The sequence below is a fragment of the Cnephaeus nilssonii genome (assembly GCF_951640355.1).
Source record: "Cnephaeus nilssonii genome assembly, chromosome: 10".
Taxonomy (NCBI): domain Eukaryota; kingdom Metazoa; phylum Chordata; class Mammalia; order Chiroptera; family Vespertilionidae; genus Cnephaeus; species Cnephaeus nilssonii.
In genome coordinates this window covers 36,507,315-36,528,979 of record NC_137081.1, presented here as the reverse complement: position 1 = coordinate 36,528,979, position 21,665 = coordinate 36,507,315, and the positions used below count along the sequence as shown (strand labels likewise).

General features: G+C 46.3%; 1 protein-coding gene across 3 annotated transcripts in view; it reads left to right on the top strand.

Annotated features, from left to right (window-relative positions):
* The window catches only part of THAP4 (THAP domain containing 4), a 31,857-nt gene extending 10,623 nt beyond the window's left edge, over positions 1–21,234 (top strand). The window contains exons 1-5 of one of the 3 annotated variants that reach the window (XM_079782283.1): positions 793–1,472; positions 9,175–9,334; positions 10,835–10,944; positions 11,861–11,964; positions 19,317–21,234. In XM_079782283.1, coding sequence (XP_079638409.1) covers positions 1,469–1,472; positions 9,175–9,334; positions 10,835–10,944; positions 11,861–11,964; positions 19,317–19,436 — 498 coding nt within the window. In that variant the 5' untranslated portion in view covers positions 793–1,468 and the 3' untranslated portion in view covers positions 19,437–21,234. Of the gene's footprint in view, positions 1–792; positions 1,473–9,174; positions 9,335–10,834; positions 10,945–11,860; positions 11,965–19,316 lie in introns of those variants that run through there. The other 2 variants (XM_079782281.1, XM_079782282.1) reach the window with 2 other exon arrangements.
* Positions 21,235–21,665: the final 431 nt, after the last annotated feature.

Below are 21,665 nucleotides of genomic sequence, written 5' to 3'. Positions count from 1 at the left end.
CTAAGGATGTCCAACTTGACGGCTTGCCGGGAGCGGGCCTAAGCCCTCAGTCAGACATCCCCCGAGGGCTCGCATACTGTGAGAAGGAGCAGGCCAGGCTGAGGGACCCCCCCTCACCCCCCTGCCAAGTGCACGAATGTCGTGCACCAGGCCTCTAGTCATTGATGTTTCTGTCTCTCTCTGCCTCTCCCTTCCTCCCTCCGAAATCAGTTTAAAAAAACATACTACAAATGGACACACTGTCTGATCCTTAAAGACAGAACACTGTATGATGGCATCTCCAGGGCTTCACATTGTGTCTGGCATGTACATGGCTGGTAATTGAAGCAGCAGAACTTGAATTAATAACTTGCACATTCCTGTGCTATAAGAACTGTGGTGATGCCTTTCCATTTAACAGGTGATAAGGCGAGGGCCTTGCTAGTTCTTTACCTGGGGCCTTGCTAGTTCTTTACCTGTTGTGCCATGCCAGTGGGACCCAAACGGGTCCCAGTGGTAGTGTGCTAGGTAGTGTCCTCTCCACTGGGGATGGCCAGTGCTAGGCAAGCAGCAGGCACTCTTGGCTCTCCCTACCCTGCTATGCTTTGCAGTTAGTATCATTTCCAGTGTGCTGGGGTGGGAAACTCTGTTGTCACAGAGCGCTGTGAGGGTGGGAGGTGCCAGGAAGAAGTCTGTCTCTAGGTCTCAGTAAGTATTTCCTGTCATTGAGTCCAGGGCCCGTACGCTGATACATTTGCCAAGAGACAGAGCAGTCTCTGAGCGTCCACTTGAAAAGACAGGAGGAGTGGGCAGCTAGCACTCTGGGATACAGAAAGGGACATGTTTCCGGAGTGACTGTTCAGAAAGAAGCAGCTTTGCTGTGTGTCTGGCTGCCCGACCTTTTCCCTGTTGAAAAAGTCATTTCCCTCTTGTCAGTGGAAGTAGCTGAGGGTGGAGGTCCCCCTTCATCCTCCACACAAGACATGTGACCTCTCTGGCCTGACTGACCTTCATAAAATTCAACTTGACCTCTCCTCCCAGCTCTAGGACTCGGTCATCTCCAGGTCTGTCTTTGTCTTCCATTTTTTTCTGAGGAGTCATCTTTTTTCTTTTATTTATTTATTATTAAATCTTTATTGTTGAAAGTATTACATATGTCCCCCCCCCCTGCATTGACCCCTTCTAGTCTGCCCCACCCCAGGCCTTCGCCACCCTATTGTTTGTGTCCATGGGTTATGCATATATGTGTACAGGTTCTTCGAGTTCTTCAGTTGATCTCTTCCCACCCACCTACTCTCCCCCCACCTTCCCTCTCAGATTTGAGGAGTCATCTTTTATAGGGAACTACAGTTCCCAGAATGCATTCTTTAGGCTTGGCATTCACTTCCTGCCGAGCTCTTTAACAGCCAGGTGCAAACATTTCCCGTCAATTGGAAGAAAACAACCTTGAAGAACCTTGCCGGTGTTCCGGAGTTTAGAAAATTTAGGGATGGGTAAGCCTTCTTTTGCTGCCTCAGGCCAAAAATTGAAAATTTAAGTTTCTTGGAGAAAATTTAAATTTTTTTGCTTATTGGTTGACTTTAATAAAAGAAAAATGAAATCCAGAAAAAATGCATAGAAAAGCCTGTCGAATTTACTTAAAGAGGTTGAAAGTGGCAAATAGATTAGGTCCTTTATTATTACACTTTTTATTTGTTTGACTTTAAAATTCATTTTATTTTATAATGAAGTATAATTTATGTAGGTAAAATACACAAATCTTAAGGATATAGTTTAATGAAATTGGACAGGCTCATGTAACCTGACATTTGGATTTTAGAATTATTTTGTTGGTTGTTTTCCTCCCTCAAAGCTTCAGTGAAAACAAGGAAAGATGCGGCCAGACAGGTTGGAGCAGTGGAGGAACCTGTGGGCACTGCTGCGAGGGTCATGGAACCCACCTGCCTGCTGATTATTTACTGCCAGTCCTGGTGTCCTGTTCAGATTAAAATTCCTTCCAGTTAAAAGCAAGTAACAGCCCTAACCGGTTTGGCTCAGTGGATAGAGAGTCGGCCTGCGGACTCATGGGTCCCAAGTTCGATTCCGGTCAAGGGCATGTACCTTGGTTGCGGGCACATCCCCAGTAGGAGGTGTGCAGGAGGCAGCTGATTGATGTTTCTCTCTCATCGATGTTTCTAACTCTCTCTCTCTCTCTCTACCTTCCTCTCTGTAAAAAAAATCAATAAAATATATATTTTTTGGGGAAAAAAAAAAAGCAAGTAACAGCAATCCAGGACCAAATGTGCAGTGTTTCTCAGAGTAATTAGATGTCCTGGTGCAGACACCTCAGGGCACATGCCTGGGTTTCCGGCTCGATCCCCAGTAGGTGGCGTGCAGGAGGTAGCCAATCAATGATTCTCTCTCATCATTGATGTTTCTGTCTCTCTCTCCGTCTCCCTTCCTCTCTAAAATCAATAAAAATGTATTTTAAAAAGAAAAGGAGTATCCTCTAGTTTTCAGCTACAAAGTTTGTGTATCCATCAGAAGTGCCTTATTTATCATGCTATATAGGTATTTTAGTATTTTATTCGCTTGGGTATCGACATGAATTGATATTTCCTTTAGCTTCTTTCTGTCAATGTGTATCTCTTCAGTAATTTCCGCTACCTAAATGCTGCTGCTGTGTCTGGTGCACGAGCACTCACATCGCAGTCCCTTTAGCCATTGTGTGGCTTAAACTTTGTTTTACCTGACAGTAGGTGCTTGACCCTGCTTTCTTCCTGATGTGTCTGCCCACTTTCTGAAACACCTTTCTGAGTCACTTGATTTAGTGCCTCTCTTGTTCGTAGCACAGGAGTTAGTGTCTTGCTTTGTGATCCATCTGAAAAGCTTTTTCTTTATTATGTGAGTTCAAGTGTGGTTGTGCTTAGCTCTTATTATTTATATTGTGCCTGTGCTTTTCTTTTTAAAATATTTTTATTGATTTCAGAGAGAGAGAGAGAGAGAGAGATAGATAGAGAGAGAGAGAGAGAGAGAGAGAGAGAGAGAGAGAGAGATAGAAACATCAATGATGAGCCCGGCCATCATAGTTCAGTAGTGAGCCTCTGGTGTGCAGGAGGCAGCTGATCAATGATTCTCTCTCATCAATGATGTTTCTATCTTTCTCTCCCTCTCCCTTCATCTCTGAAATCAATAAAAATATATATTTTTAATAGAAAGAAAGAAAGAGAGGTCAATGATGAGAGAGAATCATTGATCAGGTGCCTCCTGCATGCCCCCTATTGGGGATTGACCTGGCAATCTGGGCATGTGCCCTGACTGGGAATCGAACCATGACCTGCTGGTTCATAGGTTGACGCTCAACCACTGAGTCACACAACGTGTGTGTTTCTGTGGAATGTATTCAGTACTTACTTACTGTGATTCCTTTTGCCATCATTTTTGTTGTCTCTTGGTGAAGTCTGCCTTCTAGTAACATCCTCAGGGACAGTTCACAGGAACTGTGTTCCCTGAATGTTGAGACTGTCCATAGCATAAGCTCATATGTAACTTAAATTTTTTTTTATCACTAGTCCACCCCACTCTTATTTTTATTATGATAATAAAACACCTTTTCTCCTGGTCCCGAATGCCACAGACCAGCCCGTGGCCACCCGACTCCCTACCGTTGGTGACTCAGGTCGATCCATCATGGCTGTGGCCACTTACCCTGCTTTTCAGTCCCTGAGCCTTGTGTAACTTAAAATTTTCTAAGAGCCACATTAAAAAGGTAGAGAGAAGCAGGTGAAATTAATGTTCATAATGTATTTTGTTTAACCTAATGTTATCTAAAACATCATTTTCACAAGTAACCCACCAATACTTAAAATTACTAAGGTATTTGTAGTTCTTTCTTTGGACTGTGTTTTGGAAACCCAGCATGCTGTGCACTTAAAGCATACCTCAGCAGACCAGCCACACTTCCAGTGCTCACATGTGTCCCCCAGAGGCCTGTTGGGCAGCATAGGTCTGTGGCCTGCCTGTAAAGGAAGTTGTGGTGACTGTAGAATCCGTGGCTCACTTTCTATCACTGCATCTTGTAAGTGTGGTGATGATGTCTTCTGCCACTGAAGTCGCCATGGAGAAACCACTGTCCTGCTTTCCTGCTCTGTGGCCTCGCCTGTTCTGATTTTCATATGAATGGAGTCGGGCCATACGAGGCCTTTAATGTCTGGTTTCTTTCCCTTAGCATAGTGGTCGGCAAACTCATTAGTCAACAGAGCCAAATATCAACAGTACAACAATTGAAATTTCTTTGGAGAGCCAAATTTTTTAAACTTAAACTATATAGGTAGGTACATTGTTATTAACTTAATTAGGGTACTCCTAAGCTGGCCTTTGCTAAAAACTCAAGGGGCCAAAGAGCCGCATGTGGCTCGCGAGCCGCAGTTTGCCGACCACTGCCTTAGCACAACGTTTTCAAGGCTTTGCTATGTCTTAGTAAGTGTCCATGCCTCTCTGTGGCTGAGTAGCACTTGGTTATCTGGATGGCCCCATTGTTTATCTGTCCAGTAAAGGGCTTTGGGCTATTTCCGTGTTTTGGCTGTTGTGATGCTGCTGTGAACACTCGTGCACAGTGTTGTGTGTGGATGTGTTTTTTCGGGTCTCAGATGGGCTTGCTGCAGAGTCCTGGCTCCGGCTCAGCCTGGGGAACCAACTACCAGACTTTTCCCAACAGTGGAGTGTGAGGGTCTCTAATCCTTATAATTTCATTTTCATTTCTTTTACCTTTTTCCTCCTCTTGAACTCATTTCTGCCCTGTGTCCCGTGTCATGTTTCCCAGCAGTGCCCTTCCCCTTTGGTTTCATTTGGTGGTGCTCTGATTAACACTTTTTCTTCTTTGGGGATTCTTCAGCTTCTCCCACTTTCCCCGCTCATGTCTGGGGTCTGCCAATGCAGCTGCGTGGTTCCTACTAGGGGCTGGCCCAGCTCATCCCAAGGTCTTGGTGTCTTGCCCAGGTGAAAGGATCAACATACTCAGAAAACCTAAGAAAAGGAAGCACACTGGTTTGACATGGCATCATATTAACAAGATGATTTTTTAAAAATATGTTTTATTGATTTTTGGAGAAAGAGAAAGGGAGAGAGTAGAGAGATAGAAACATCAATGAGAGAGGACCTCATCCATTGATCGGCTGCCTCCTGCACGTCCCCAGTGGGGGGATCAAGCCTGCAACCCAGGCATGTGCCCTTGACTGGAATCGAACCTGGAACCCTTCAGTCCACATGCCGACGTGCTATCCACTGAGCCAAACGGGCTAAGGCCAGGACGATTTTTATATAAGAAGTCACTCAGACCCTCTGGGCCAGAATAACTGTCCATCGACCTTGAGATACAGAAATGTGAAATCAGCCCGGCCGGTGTGGCCCAGTGGTTGAGCATCGACCTATGAACCAGGAGGTCATGGTTTGATTCCCCGTCAGGGCACATTCCTGGGTTGTGGGCTTGGGTTGCAGGCTCGATCCCCAGTGTGGGGCATGGAGGAGGCAGCTGATTAGTGATTTTCTCTCATCATTGATGTTTCTATCTCTCTCTCCCTCTTCCTTCCTCTCTGAAACCAATAAAAATATATTAAAACAACATCAAAAACACCCCTCCCTTATTACACTAGTACCCAGGGTGGGTGGGGGGCCATGGACATTCTTCCTAACTTCTCCTTCAGAGGAAGACACCTTTAATGTGTTCACTGAAGGGCTCAGGTGTGTTAGGTCAAGGGGGTTTCAGTTCACAGCTCCAGGTGGAGCAGCAGGTCTGACTGTGGACCCCTCCACGTCACACATCCTTGTGCCCAGCGTGCTGAGTTGGCCAGGCTCTTGCCAGCCCCTCCTTGGCTGAGCCCCCTGAGCCGCAGGGTTGGGATCCTAGGCTGCCCTGCACCTGGCTTCTGGCTTTCCTCTCAGATAGGCCATGCTTCATGTGTGCTGACCAGGACCTGAGGTCAGGAGCGGAGTAGGTGGTGACCGCGGGTTCTGACCGCTCTGTGCTGCACTTGACTTAGGCGGCCTGACCTCCACAAAGCCTGAGGTCTACAAAGATGTGTTTTCAGGGCTGCACTGAACCTGGCAGAAGTCTGCCAGATGGGAAGATGCTCTAAGACCACAGCTATCTGTCTGCAACATACTGATTTCTCTTTCTTCTGAGAGTTTGGGCTTGGACTGTCCTGCTGACTGACTGTTGCCATTAGTGTCAAGCTTCAAACCACCCAGCTCCTGTCTTGCATGTCAGTCAGTGGCAACTTGTCTTCTCGGTTGTTCAGGCTATAAACCTCTGACTCCTCTCCCTCCCTCTCATGTCCTATGTCCGAGCCATCAGCAAGTCCAGCCAGCTGTGCCTTCAGATCAGATCCAGAATCTGGCCCTTTCCACCACCTCCACCATTGCCAACTGCCCAGGCCACCCTCCTCTGCCACGAGTTGCTTGTTGCAGCTGTACCTACTCTGCTCGACCAGCAATCTTGGCACCATTGAGACCTCCAGGACTCTGCTCAGTCAAGGCCAAGGCCCTCCTCAGCAAGGCCAGCCTGGGCAACCCAGGACCTTTGTGTCTGTGGCATGTCTGCCCAGTCCACTGTTTCCCAAAGTGGTCTCGCACTCTTCTCAGAGACTAGCCTTGCCCCTCTTAAGTAAGATCTCAAAACCCTCACCAATCTTCATTTCCCTTTCCGGCTTGTCACCTAATGTATGGTAAATTCTTCCTCTTCCTTATTTCTTTGTGTATTGTCTTCCCTCACTGGAATGTAAGGCCACATGGTGGGCTGGGACATTTGTCTTTTATTAGCTTTTGTTAGATGGCTGCTGTTTGCCTCCTGTGGAGAGGAAGATAACAGGCAGCTCACAAACATCAGCAGCAGCTTCTTCTAGTCTAGAACTCTTGATTCTGAAGCTTTTATTCCTTAGCTGCATCAAAGACTGTAACTGACATTCTGATTTAAATTTTTATTGTCTAACTAGAGGCCTGGTGCACGAATTCGTGCAGGGCAGGGGAGGAGTCGATCGGGGCCTGCTGTCTGGGGGGAGGGACCGTAGGAGGTTGGCCAGCAGGCCCCGATCTAGTTGTGTAGATGTGCTGAGGTAGCGGCACACATAGACCATAGAGCGCCCCAAAATGGCCTGAACACCAGCTATGCTCTGAGGTGGAAATACAGCTCTACTTTGCTGCCCGCACTCACTCTCCCTAGGGCAGAGTTGCTGACAGACAGACAGGTTATCTCTCTACCTCAGTCACACATTTTTCAGGGCTCTGCCCCCAAGCATGTTAGGTAGCTAACTTTGGCCAATGATGGCACACCGCCTTAGGAGCGCTAGCCAATCAGCGGCTGGTAGCCCGGAAAGGCATGGGGCCGAGCTAGAAGTAGCTGATGGGGGCAGAAGGGCAAGTGGTGCGCATGCACGGTTCGGTGGCAGAGGAAGATGGTGGTGGTGCTCACTTTACATCTTTGCAGTTAAGCTGCTGCCTTGCGCCTTCTGCCCCCTCCGAGCTGCTACTCTATCACAATCAGGGTTGCTCTCCTCCTACAGGCTTCCCGGACCCAGATTCTCCAGTGCTTGGAGCCTTAGCCAGGAGGGAGGGATGGGCTGGGGGGAGGGACCGTGGGAGGTTGGCCAGCATGGGAGGTTGACTGTGGGAGCGCACTGACCACCAGGGGGCAGCTCCTGCATTGAGTGTCTGCCCCCTGGTGGTCAGTGCACGTCATAGTAACTGGTCGACCAGAACATTGGGTTGTAACAGCCGCTTAGGCTTTTATATATATAGATATTTGTTCAAAATCACCAATAAAAACATTTGAGCATATTTATTTCTTTATTGGAAGGACTTCTATTAATAATTTGATTTATTTTTCAGAGACACAACTGTTTCTTACATAAATTTATGTGGTTTATGTTAATGGAATTTGGTCACTTCATCTACAATTGCACATTTATGGGCATAGAGTTTTTTGTAGTGTTGCCTTTTTATTTAATGTCTGAGATTATTGGCAATTACACAACTTTTTTAAAAAAATATGTTGAAATATACAAAAATAGCATTTTCCATCTTTTATTTTTTATAAATATTTTTATTATTGACTAGAGGCCCGATGCATGAATTTGTGCACCAGTGGGGTCCCTCAGCCTGGCCTGCAGGTTAGGCTGAAACTGGCTCTCAGACACCCCCCGAGGGGTCCCGGATTGCAAGAGGGTGCAGGCCAGGCTGAGGGACCCCACCAGTGCACAATCGGGGCTGGGGAGGGACGCAGGAGGTTGGCCAGCTGGGGAGGGGTCGTGTGATGGCTCCAGGGCATGTCTAGCCCATCTCGCTCAGGCCAGACCCCAGCAGCAAGCTAACCTACCAGTCGGATCGCCTACCCCCTGGTGGTCAGTGCAAGTCATAGCAACCGGTCGACTGTCTGCCCCCGATGGTCAGTGCATGTCATAGCGAGCAGTTGAGGGTCCTTAGCATTCATAGGCATATTATGCTTTGATTGATGGAACCAGACACTTAGCATATTAGGCTTTTATTATATAGGATTATGAAAGTAGTATTGGCCAAAGTTCTACTGTTGCCATCCTCAACGGTCGAACTTTCTGTAGGCAATTTGAAAAGGAAACACTGAAAGGGAGCTTGCTAAATTGGAAAGGAATGGCTTTTTACTCCCATTCCTGTTCAGGCTGCCACTTTGCCCTCTGTGGGCCCAGAAGTCTATGTGCCATTCCCCGTTCTGCCCATTATGTTCTTACCTCAGGCTGGGGCTGCCACCAGCTGGCCACACAGTCTCCTCTTCAGTTCCCAGTTGTCTCAACCTTGGTGGTACACTTCTCCAGCTCCAGAGCCCTTCACTTCCCTTCCTCCTGGATATTATTCTCCCAGGCTGCTTCCAATTTATGGCCAAAGGTTGTATAATTTCAGAGACCAAGGTGCTTCTAGAACTCCTATGTCTTCAATGGATCTCCTGGTCTCCCTTCATGTAGGAGATGCCACATTCTGACACTGATCTGCAAGATGACATTTACTCATTGTTTGGCCTTTTTCTCCCCCTCTTGACAGGTGGCTGGTAGCATGTTTAGAATCAGCAGGATCCGCTGTAAATTACGAGGCATGTACTGACAGAGTGTGTTTCCACACAAAGCTCAGCAGGGTTTGGTCAGAAGGAGACCAGTGGAAACGGAGCCACTGACTGTCTTTTCCATTTGTCCCTAGAGTCTCCCAAGATGAACCCAGTGGTGGAGCCGCTGTCCTGGATGCTGGGCACCTGGCTGTCAGACCCACCGGGAGCTGGGACCTTCCCAACACTGCAGCCCTTCCAGTACCTGGAGGAGGTGCACATCTCCCACGTGGGCCAGCCCATGCTCAACTTCTCGTAAGTGCGCCCGAGTCTCCTGGAGAATGCCAGGTGGGAAGGGCATGCCCAGAGAGGCTCCCTGCACTTGCAGCTGAAACATGTGGTGGCCAGAGACGGGACGTTCTGGCTCATGTGTATGTGATGATGCTGGGCTGGCAAGATGTCAGGCGTGTTACCCCAAACACAAAATAAGTGCTCGTGCTTAACTAAACCCTTCACCCAATATTACTAAAAAGGAGAGAGCTTGACTTTCTTTTAGACTTACCCCTTAGTTGATTGAGTTCTCAAAGGAGCTGTTAATATTGTGGTTCTCAGGTTCTTATTAGACAACAAAGCAGAAGTCCTCCAGCTGTGTACATTTCACCGCAGCCCCAACCACAGGAGGCAGGTTGTAGTGTCGGATGGCTAAATAGAAGGGAATCAAGGGAGGTGGCTGAGAATATTTTTATTTTTAATTTCAGAGATAACACGCAGTTTTTAAAGTTTAAGCAATGAAAAAATATAAAAAGTAAAAGTCTGCCCTTCCCCAATATCTGCTGTACATTTAATTATATATTAAAAATCTTATTAAATTAACTTGATTCTGTTTATGTCATGCCTAGAAACTTCAGAAGGATTTAGAAGATCTTGCTTTTAAAAATAGTATCTCTTACCTTTTTGTATTATTGACTGAATGGATGAGGGCAAAGTAATATTCTGTACATAACGCTGAAGAGGAAACTCTGGATAACAAAAAATAACGGGCAGTATAAAACAGTCTTGTTAAACAGTGGGCTACAACCTAAAGATAATTTTGTGACTACAGTACAAAGTATCTGTTTTGGTGAATAGAATTGTGAGTGTGTTAGACTATGATCTAGAGTGTATTTCTCATTAGGGTTGTGGAGAGAGGGCATGTGCTGTGGCCGCCAGCGCTGCCCTGTTCAGGGATTGATTCCAACGGCAGCTCGCAGTGCTGGCAAAGTTCTGTTAGAGTCCAAGTGCAGAATTGTCAGCGCAGCTGTCTCTTCCATCACCGTGAACTTGCATCATGATGCAGGTTGATTGATAAGAAGTGGAGTCCTGACTCAGGGCCTGTTCTTTTCCCCACCGTGTAGATGAGTGGGTGTCCAAGGCAAGATGATAGCTCTGGGGAGGGCAGGCCTGGTGCAAGGGTGGGATTTGGTGCTGAGGCCTGAAGCATGTCAGGTGCAGCGCTGAAAGAGCCTTGGAAAGGGTAAGCACAATTATAAAGAACATGTTGGCTGTCCTTGAGGTGGTGCCAAGCACAGCGGAGTGTGCGTGTGGGGAGGTTCCAAGGGGTGCTTCCAGGCTAGAGGTCGAACCCCTAATGCACCTGGTGGCCACAGCCCACGAATGTGGTTGCTCAAGTGTCTTTCCATGTGAGCGAGAAGTGTATTAACCTTGTGCTCAGTGGGGGCCTTATAAAGTGGGGAGGGTGGACGCAAAGCCTGCATTGAGGGCCCTGTATCCCTACCCTCACCTCTGCCCTGTCCTCACCCCCTGGTTCCCATGCAGATTCAACGCTTTCCACCCGGACACACGGAAGCCCATGCACAGAGAGTGCGGCTTCATCCGGCTAGAACCCGATACCAACAAGGTGGCCTTCGTCAGCGCCCAGAACACAGGTACCTCTTGCCAGCCAGCCAGATGGCCCTGGGTGAGGTAGCATCTGCCTCTGTTCTTTCAGTCGCTCCGGTGTCCCTGCTCACAGACATTTTGTGGGGGTGAGTTGGGACACAGACCTAATCCTGTGGGTGCCTTTCAGGGCAGGAAGCATCAGGACAAGTGCAGTGGGGCCTGCAGGTGGGGTCCTGTCTGCATTCTCTGAGGTCCACAGGAGGTGGTAAGGGAGTGTTTCTGTGAGGACAGGCTGATTTTTTTTTCACCTGAGTTCCTTCAATGACAGCACACTCCCCGGCTCCCAGAATCCTGCTACAGACAGGTATTTCCTATGGGGACGCGGCCCTAGGGAGAGAGCTAGACCAGGGAGGCTCACTGTCCGTCTGAAAGCTTTTGTCTGGAAGTCTGCTTTGCCCCTAAAATGAGGTCATTCTAAGATAGCTTACCAGATTCATCAATTAGAAATTACACAGAACCCAGCTGTTAACCTTTACCTGCTCACTGGCTCAGGTGAGTCTCATTTCCTGGAAGCAGGTGGACAGTTAGGACCAGCCCAATCTGGAATGGAGCCCAGGACATTGGTGGACTGCAAGTCAGTGGGCAGCCAGAGGAATGTCTATCCCTGGCCACCTTTCCCTCCTCTCAGATCCTAGGGGACCTATTTGAGGGGGATGGGGAAGGCGGGTGGAAGTTGGAATCAGGGCACCCCTGGAGAGGGCGACCCTCTGTAGATCACCTGCACTGGCTGTACTAGTAAGAGGAGTTGTGTTTTCCCCCTCTTGATATCAGGAGGTTCATTGCAGACAAGGGGCCTTGTGGCCTTGATGGCTGCAGAGTTCAGGTCTGTACAATCATGAATGCAAAGACGGACAGCCAAGAGCCCATGGCAGGCTGTCATGGACTGATGGTCCTCCCTTGCAGGCATTGTGGAGGTGGAGGAGGGCGAGGTGAACGGGCAGGAGCTGTGCATCGCATCCCACTCCATCGCCAGGATCTCCTTTGCCAAGGAGCCCCACGTGGAGCAGGTAAGCCTGTCATCCCTCTCAGACGTCACTTTGTGGTGTAAGCAGGATTGGTTGCACATTGTTCTGACTTCTTACTTTATCTTGGGGACCTGTCTGTCTCCATGGCACATCATTCTTCCTCACTTACATGTCCTGGCTGGTGGGCAGGGAGGTTCTCAGGTTCCTTGTTTTTCTGTCAAAAGCATCCTTTTCCATTTGTGTTGTCCACTTTTGCAGATATATCCACATCTGTTGGATAAATTTCTCCCAGTTGAATTGTTGGATCAAAGGATAGGTACATTTAAAATTTTGATAGATACAAATAAATTCTTTTTATTAATGAATTCCTGCCAGCATTGCATGAGTGCCTGGTTCCCTACTCCCTTATCAATATGCTGTATCTTCAAACTTTATGAATTTAATATGATAAAGAAGAGATTGCATCTCATTTGTGTTTTAAATTTAACTTATGAGAGGGAGGACTCCCCACACTCGTATTGGTATTTCTTGTTCTGTGTACTTGATGTTTAAAGTCATTGCCTGTTTTTCTGTGGGCTTTCATTTTTTTTATTGATTTATGGGGGCTTTTAATATACTATGGATATTAATCTAGTGTCTGCATTTCCCCATTTGGTGGCTTGTGTGACTTTGGTTTATGATGTGTTCTACCCACGGGTTGTAAGCTTTTCTGTGGTTGCCTCTGGGGGTCTTTTCCTTTGTGGTGTGTGGATTTGGGTTCATGCTCAGAAAGTTGTTTTCTCCAAAATGATAAAATGATTCTTCCATTTTCTTGTACTCTTGTAGCTTTCCTTTTTACACTCAGACCTTTAGTTTCTCTCAGATTTGTTTTTACAGAATGCAACATATAGTTCTGATTTTCCTCAGATGGATGAACGGTGACCCCACAGATTTGAAATATCATGCCTATCTCAAGCCACGTTCCCCATAAATAGGGGGAGGGGTCTGTTTCTTTTTGTCTACTTTTTCAATAGTAATTTAAAATCATCTAATAATTTAAAGTTACCACACTTTGTTATATTTTAATGTCTAGGGAAAGTTCTTGATTTTTTTAAATTTTCATAATTAGCTCTGGCCGGTGTGGCTCAGTTGATTGGAGTGACATCCCATGAAACCAAAAGGTGTTGGGTTTGATTCACATACCTAGGTTGCAGGTTTGATCCCTGGTTCAGGCACATGTAGGAGGGAACCAATAGATGTTTCTCTCTCTCTCTTTCTCTTCCTCTCTCTCGAAAAATCAACTTAAAAAAACAACACATCACCTGGCCTGTGTGGCTCAGTTGGTTGAGTGTTGACCATGCAGCAGGAGGTCGCCGGTTCAATTCCCAGTTAGGGCACATGCCTGGGTTTCAGGCTCAATCCCCAGTATAGGACCTGCAGGAGGCAGCCAATTGGTGTTTCTTTCTTTCTTTTCTTTTTTAATATATTTTATTGATTTTTTACAGAGAGGAAGGGGGAGGGATAGAGTTAGAAACATCGGATGAGAGAGAGACATCAATCAGCTGCCTCCTGCACACCCCCTACTGGGGATATGCCCGCAACCAAGGTACATGTCCTTGGCTGGAATCAAACCTGGGACCCTTCAGTCCGCAGGCCAACGCTCTATCCACTGAGCCAAATCGGTTAGGGCCTATTGGTGTTTCTTACCTCATCAGTGTTTCTCTCTTGCTCTCCCTCTCCCTTCGTCTCTCAGAAGTTAATCAAAACATGTTTTTAAAATACACATATCCTTGGGTGAGGATATTTTTTAAAATGCTAACTTTTCTTGGTTAATTCTTAAGCAGTTCCTCATTGAGATAACCTGTTCAATGAGCTTGTCTAGGTCCATAAAATATAAATCAAGATTGCGTGAATACACGAATTAAATGGGGGAGAACTGGAGTCTTTCCATGGGTAGTGCTACACAGCAGCGTGATGGTGTGCTGCAGTGATTTCAGGTCTAGTGTGGTATGTTCAGTAGATATCAAAAGTGTATTTCTTTATCACTTAAATCATATAGGTCTTGGCTACTTCATGGTAGGGTGAAGCCTTAAGTGCCGGATAGTTTCTGTTGCTATGTGCGTAGACGGTTGTCTCCATTTCATCTTCTAACTGGTTGTTGGTGGTTTCTGTGTGTTTCTGTCCATCCAAGTCACATCTGTCCATCTCTGACCACCGGGTCTGGGCATGGCACTGCCAGGGTCACAGGGGAACCTGTTGACCTCAGGCCTGACTTCCTGTTGTACTGCTGTGTCACAGCCCTGTTTGATGCTTGCTGGAGGCCGTGGCCGGGTCAAGAAGATCCTGTTTCTAGTGTGCTAAGAATTGTTTTCAAGGAAGGGTTTTGAGTTTCTTCAAATGCTCTTGCAGCCTCTTTGGGGAAGATTCTGTGTTTTTTCCACTTGAAGCTGTCAATGCAGTGAATTATATTAATAACTAAATGTTGAGTCATGTTTGAAGATCACTTTTACTAGTTATAATGAATTAAATAATTTTTTCAGATGTTGTCCATTTTGGTATCAGTTATTCGTAGAGCTCCTTAGCTGTTTCTGCCCCCTGGCAAGGGTGGCCCCCACAGGACTAAGTGGTGACCCCCTTGGGAACATGTCTGGGCCGGGCACTGGGGAGCAAAGGGACCCAGACCTGGATGCTGCTTCTGCCTCCACTGTTCGTCTCCAGGCCCTACCTCACTTCATTTGTAAATTCACGGCTCCTTGTATCAAGATTTTCAGAGTTTGGATTTTCTGTGTCTTATCTTTTTCTTCTTGCCAGAGGCTTCCTATTTTATCAGGGTTTTGGTTATTTTCGCTAGAGAACTAACTTTGGGTTTTATTAATTAAGCAAAGAGTGCTCTTCTGCAAAAGGAGGGAGTAGGCAGAGGTGAGGCCTGTGGGAGGCGGGGACAAGGGGACGGCTCCATTCTGCAGTGACCTGGCTGACCAAAGGCTGGTCTCACATGCCTGGTTGACCTTCCCCCCTGGGTTGGCCTTTCCCTGTGAGTTTATCTTTCACCTTGGGTTGACGCTTACTATGTTCTCTTGGGTTAAATATTCTTAGCATTCTGTTTTATTTCTTCTGTTAGCTTCTTAACTACCTTTTTTTTAATGGCTGCTTTCAGGCTATCTGCATCTCAACTTATAATCAGTGTTATACCATTACATTCCCACTTCCCACCTGATTTTGGATAATCCTGTGCTCACTTTGCAGCTGAACTTTCCCCTTTCCATTTCACAGGTCCTAACCTCACAGCTCTGTAACTCCATTTACTCTCCTTCTGTGCTGCTGTCACCACACCTGGTCCATGTGGGGGGTGGACACACAAACACACTACACTAGGAACCTTCATGGTATTGTTACTTTTGCTTTAAATAGTCAGCTGACTTCCAAACAAATTATAATGAGGGGAAGTAATCTCTTACAGTTATCCATTTATTTTCTCTCTGTGTTGCCCTTGCCTCCTTCCTGTCAATCTGAGTTTCCAGTGGTACTATTTCCCTTCATCCTGAAGACCTGCATTAACAGTGTTTCTCATAGCACGAATCTGCTGGCAACAATGCCTTTGAGTTTATTGCACACCCAACTTTTTTTTCTTTTTCAATGTTTTTATATTGAGTTGAAATACATATAACAAAAAATTTATCATCTCAACCATTTTCAAGTGTCCACTTAAGTGATTTTTATAATTCACATTGTTGTGCAGCCATCCCCACCATCCATCCCCATAGCTTTTGTAAATCTGAAACACTATCTATGAAACCATAACTCACCTTTCTCCCCTCCCCCAGCCCCTGGCGGCCACCATCTACTTTCTCTCTCTGTGATTTTAACGACTCTTAAGTATCTCATATAAGTGGAATCATACAATATTTGTCTTTTTATGACTGGCTTGTTTTATCAGCACAATGTCCTCAAGGTTCATCTATGTTGTCGCACATGGCAGGATTTCCTTCCTTTTTAAGGTTAATGTTCCCTTGTGTGAATGGACCACATTTTGTTTAACCTTTCCTCCGTCCATGGACACTTGGATCGCTTCCGTGGGTGTGCAAATATCTCAGACCCTGATTTCAATTCTTTCAGTCTGTATTCAGGAGTGGAATTGCTGGGTCATGTGGTAACTCTGTGTTTAATTGTTTGAGGAATCATTATACTGTTTTCCACAGAAGCTGCACCATTTTCCATTCCCATCTCATGTGCACAGGGCTCCAGTTTCTCCACGTCCTCGTCAACACTTGATGTTTTCTGGGGTTTTGATAGCAGCCATCCTGATGAGTGAGGAGGCATCACTGTGGTTTGATTTGTGTTTCCCATGATCAGTGCTGTTGAGCATCTTCTCATGGGATTGTTAGCCATTCATGTATCTTTGCAGAAATGTCTATTCAAGTCCTTTGTCCATATTTGAACAGGGTTATTTGGGGTTTTTTGTTTGTTTGCTTGTTTTTTACAATGAAATTCCAGCAATCTTTGTGATTGTTGGGAACTCTTTTTTTAAAAAATATGTTTTTAGAAAGAGAGAAAAGGAAAGGGAGAGAGATATAGAAACATCAATGAGCCCTAGCAAGTTTGGTTCAGTGGATAGAGTGTCGGCCTGCGAACTGAAGGATCCCAGGTTCAATTCTGGTCAAAGGCACATACCCAGGTTGTGGGCTCGATCCCCAATAGGGGTTGTGCAAGAGGCAGCTGATCAATTATTCTCTCTCATCATCGATGTTTCTATCTCTCCCTCTCCTTTCCTCTCTAAAATCAATAAAAATATTTTTTTAAAAAAAGAAAAGAAATATCAATGATGAGAGAAAATCATCTATCGGCCACCTCCCGCACGCCCTCTACTGGGGGTCAAGCCCATGCTACCTCCACATAGGCCCTGACCAGGAATCGGACCGGTGACCTCTTGGTTTATGGGTCTATGCTCAGCCACTGAGCCACATTGGCCAGGCCAGGATTGTTTGTTTTTGTTGTTGTTGGGTCGGAAGAGTTCTTAATGTATTCTGGATATTACCTCTACAATCAGGTATTTGACCAGCAAATATTTTCTTTCATTCTGTGGGGTGCCATTTATATATCAAAAGGTGCTATCGATACAGTAAATTTTTAAAATATTCATGATGTCCAGTTTGTCTGTTTTTTTCTGTTGTTGACTGTGTTTGGTGTTACAAAACATCGTTGCCCAGTCCAGTGTCATGAAGCTTTTGCTCATGTTTTCTTTTAAGAGGTTTATAAATTTAGCTTTTATATTCCAGTCTTTGATCTGAGTTATTGTTTTTGTATATACTATTAGATAAGGGTCCAACTTCATTCTTTTGTGTGTGAATATCCAGTTCTCCCATCACCGTTAGTTGAAAAGAAAGTCTTTTCCACATTGAATGGTCTTGACAACCTGTTGAAAACCAACTAGGACAGCTAAGAATGTCTTAAAAATAAGGACCATCTCTGTTTAATTAAACAGCAAAGCCAGCCTGGGGTCTTGAACACAGAATTAGAGCTGAATGAACAAGGGCTCATAGCCTTGAATTGTTTTTGACCTCCTCCTCCCCGTTACCTCCCACATTCCATGAGTCACAGAGAATTGCCCTTTCTTCCTCAGTGATAGCAGGCTACAGCCACACTGCCAGGTCCCTGTGGCCACAACCTTTGATCTCTCCCAGTGCCGTTTTTTAAGCACTGTTCATTACTCCACCCAGGAATCTTCAGAAATGCCCTTCTGCTTATATTGTGATGATAGCTACACTTTAAGCAAATTAACTGCTCATCACTCATACCAGTTCTCACACGTTAATGTACCAGTGAATCTACCCCCCAAAAAAAGAGATGGACTGTTTTCCTGAAGTGTCAGAGGCTGGGAGTGGCGCTTGCCTGAGAAGTAGAGCTCCCACTGTGGCGGCCTCTCCAGAATGTGGGCTCGCAGCAGCCTGCACAAGCTCTGCTTTGTAGACAGCAAGGCCAATAGTTGCTTCCAGCCCCACCTTATTGAAATAAGGACCAGTCTGTGGCTCAGATGGACCCCTGGCAGTCTCAGGATGCCCACAGTTATTGTTAGTGACCTCACTGGATTGATAGATGGAACCACGGGCACCAGAAGAGGTCTGTTGAGCCTGAGCGATGCAGTGTACATCTGCCTCAAGTTTAAATCTTTCCAAATAACTTCAGTTTGAAGAGGAAAATAGCACAAGGAAGTTCAAAGGGATACAAAGTCCCAAGGACCTGACACTGACAAGTGGCTTTTGGGAAGCCTGTGCAAGGCACTGCCATTGCCAGCTTTGGCACTGAGCCAGCCACTGCGACAGCTGACTGTCATCCCTGAGATGGGGTGACAGTGCTCAGGAAGCCACGCTCTGCGAGTGTGCACAGCTGGGGCGGGGGGCATGGGGCAGCCCCTCACCTGCTTTTCCCAACACTGTCTCCTTCCTGGGACCCAGGGAGAGGTGGCCTCAGTGTCTCAGCCACAGTGACTGCTCCCAGGCTGTCTCCCCATCTCTTGCTCACCTGCTTCTTGCTGCCAAGTTGCTTTGGAGCAAGGTGGCTGCTATGAGGTGTTCACAGATTTTGGCACAAACAGACAGAGCTGAAGCCTGAGGGACAGGCTCGCTGGGTCCCTGGGTGTGATTACATGTGGTGTGTCCAAAAGCCACTGCAGCAGTGCAGAGAGAGAACTGTGAAGTGGCAGGTAATGGAGCCATGTTGGGTCTCCCCTCTGCACTCCCTTCTCTCTGGGACCTTGGTCCTTACAACCTTGGTGACTCTCTAATTCCTTTAAATAGACTCTTTAAAATCTGGCTTTTTCTCTGCCAGAGGGTTGACCAATTACAATACAGTTGTCTGCAGCTCAAAGCGACACTCCTATTTCATGTGCTACTGGAACCCCCAGAATGTTCTGGAACACTAGAAAGGGTGACCATCTGAAGTATCTCTCAACAGTTGTCGTGGTTCCTCACTCTGCAGACATCCCAGGCAGAAAAGGTTTTCTCACAGGTTGCTTGCTACAGGCTTCCTTTTTGGAAACAGCCACCATAGTTTGTTCCTAAGTGCTGCTACTAAGTTTTCCAGGAACATGTGTGACATCAGTGCAAGCTGTGGAGTGAAGTGGGAAGGTCACCTTTTGCCTGATCAAGTGTATAATTTACTGACAGAAAAAGAAGATGGCTTCTAAGTACCCTAAGATGGGAGGGACCAAGTCATGGTCTTCTGGGGACAGAGAAAGGCGAGGAGACCTAGATCTTGGCAGGTGCTGTAGCTCAGTGGGCAGTTTGTCATCTGACTCACAACTAAGGTGACTTGTCGCAGCCCCTGCAGGAACACTTGGCCTGTGGTGAGACCTCAAGCATTTGTTATATCTTTGGAAGCTAAAACTAAGATTTTTGTATTTGTTTTGTTCTACTCAGATTACCCGAAAATTCAGGCTGAATTCTGAAGGCAAACTTGAACAGACAGTCTCCATGGCAACCACTACCCAACCCATGACTCAGCATCTTCACATCACCTACAAGAAGGTGACCCCATGACCCAGAGCAGAGCTTCATCCTGGCCATGTGTGTCAGTCAGGATGTGACACTAGGCTTCTCACAGACGCCGCAGCAGCAAGTGTGGGTGTGGCTGCAGCTCCCAGGGGGATCAAGGGTATTGCCCCGTGTTCCTGTAATGGCATAGAAAAACCAAATAAAAGGCCTTTATTTTTATGGCTGAGCATTTTGATATTATCATGTGTGTGGACTGTCCATCTCATCTGATGGTGACTGTTTTCCAGAGTCTTTTCCCTAAAAAAGACTGCATTTTTTACAAGCTCTAAAATATGTATAAACCTTAAGTAGAGTGGTCAATCATAAGCTAAAGACAAAGACGGGACAGAAAGGGTTGCTGTGATTTTTAATGAGCTAAAGGAGCCTGAGGACCCCATTTCCATAAGGACAAAGGGTGTTCCCAAGGCAAGAGGGTAGTTGTGAAATTAGTGTCATTATGTACATCTTATTTTATTACTCTGTAATATAATATTACTAGGATTTCTTTCTTTGTTGACTATGAGTTTGCAGACATACACTGACCTGTGTACCTGTCACCCAGTTTTAACACCTGCCAGCTTTTCCGTCTCAGTGATTTCACCTGTTCTTCCGCCTTCTTTTTGCTAGAGTATTTTTAAGCAAATTCCAGACATAATGTCATTGATCCCTAAATGTTTCAATATGCATTTAAAAATAAAGCTTTTTATTTTCTTAACACACCAGGGTATCAGAATCCACACCAGGAGCACAGGCACATGTGGAAGGAAGTGCTCCAGCTGAGAGATTAGCACCTGCAAGAGCAGCTGCATCCTACCAGGGCTTGGGGACAAAAGACATTACCAGGTGGTGGCTTGAGGACAAAAGGCATTATCAGGTGACACACCTGGAAGCTCAGAGGAGGAACCAGGGCTGGCGCTGAGCTGTCATATGGGAGGAGCATGGCCAGTGGTTAAGGAACTCAGCTGGTTCCCCAGGTGCCAGGAGCACAGGGAAGCTGGGCACTTCAAGCAGATCAGGTACAATTCATCCTGAGGCATAGCCCTCTGGCTGTGAACCTGTGAAACCAGACAAGGAATGTGCCTCCAAAATAAGGTGTTGGGACAGGCATGGGGTGGACATTCCCATTCCAAAGGGGTGGGCAGGAAGTGACAGGTCCTGAGCAAAACCAAAACCTTAAGGCCTCAGAATAATCCTCTGTCCTCATGTCTGCCTCTGGGCCCCCTGGGGTAGGGGTCCCTCCTGGGCCGCAGTAACACACCAGTGGCTCTATCCACCTGGGTCATCCTAGTGGGGAGCTCTCTGCAGTGGCCTCACCCATGTAGGGCCTGGCTCTCTGCCTGGGTCATGAGCCCCTGCACCACTGCAACTTCCAAACTCTAGGGGCAGGTAACAGCCCCCAGGGCTCATACACATGCCACCAATGTGTACAGCCTGTGCCTCCTAAAGGGGTGGCTCAAGTACGTGGGGAGGCATTGTGCAGTGGCTATCGTAGCCAGTGAGATTTATCTGAGGCACGATTATTGCTAATTGAAAAAAAAAAGTGAATAGCAGGCCCTTTCACTCTGGGCCTATAAGGGGAGGGCACCCCATGCTCTCTGAAATGCCTTCAGTCATTCTTCTTTGTCTTGGACTATAGGCCCTGGCTTCTGTGTAGGGGGCTGGCTAATTTCCCCAGGGTTGTAGAAAATCACCCTAACTTCTTTGAGATGGCCAATTAATACTAATCTCCTTATCAAATCTGGGCACACCTGTCATGCTTTCTCAGAGCAAGCTTACTCATTACTTTCCATGTGGATAGGCTGAGAATTTTCCAGATTTTTAAGGTCTTCTTCCTTTTTTATTTGTGTGTGTGTGTGTGTATGTGTGTGTGTGTGTGTGTGTATATATATATATATATATATATACACATATATACACACACATATATATATATATATATATATATATATATATATATATGTCTTATTGGTTTTAGAGAGGAAGGGAGAGGCAGAGAGAGATAGAAACATTAATGATGAGATAGAATCATTGATTGGCTGCCTCTTGCACACCCCACACTAGGGATGGAACCATGACCTGTTTCATAGGTCAACACTCAACCACTGAGCCATGCTGGCCAGGCAGTCTGCTTCCTTTTTGATGAACAATTCTGTTTGTAAGTTGTTTCTCTCTTCCTGCATTTTACTATAGTATTCAGGAGATATTAGGCGACTCCTTCAAAACTTTGACTTAGCT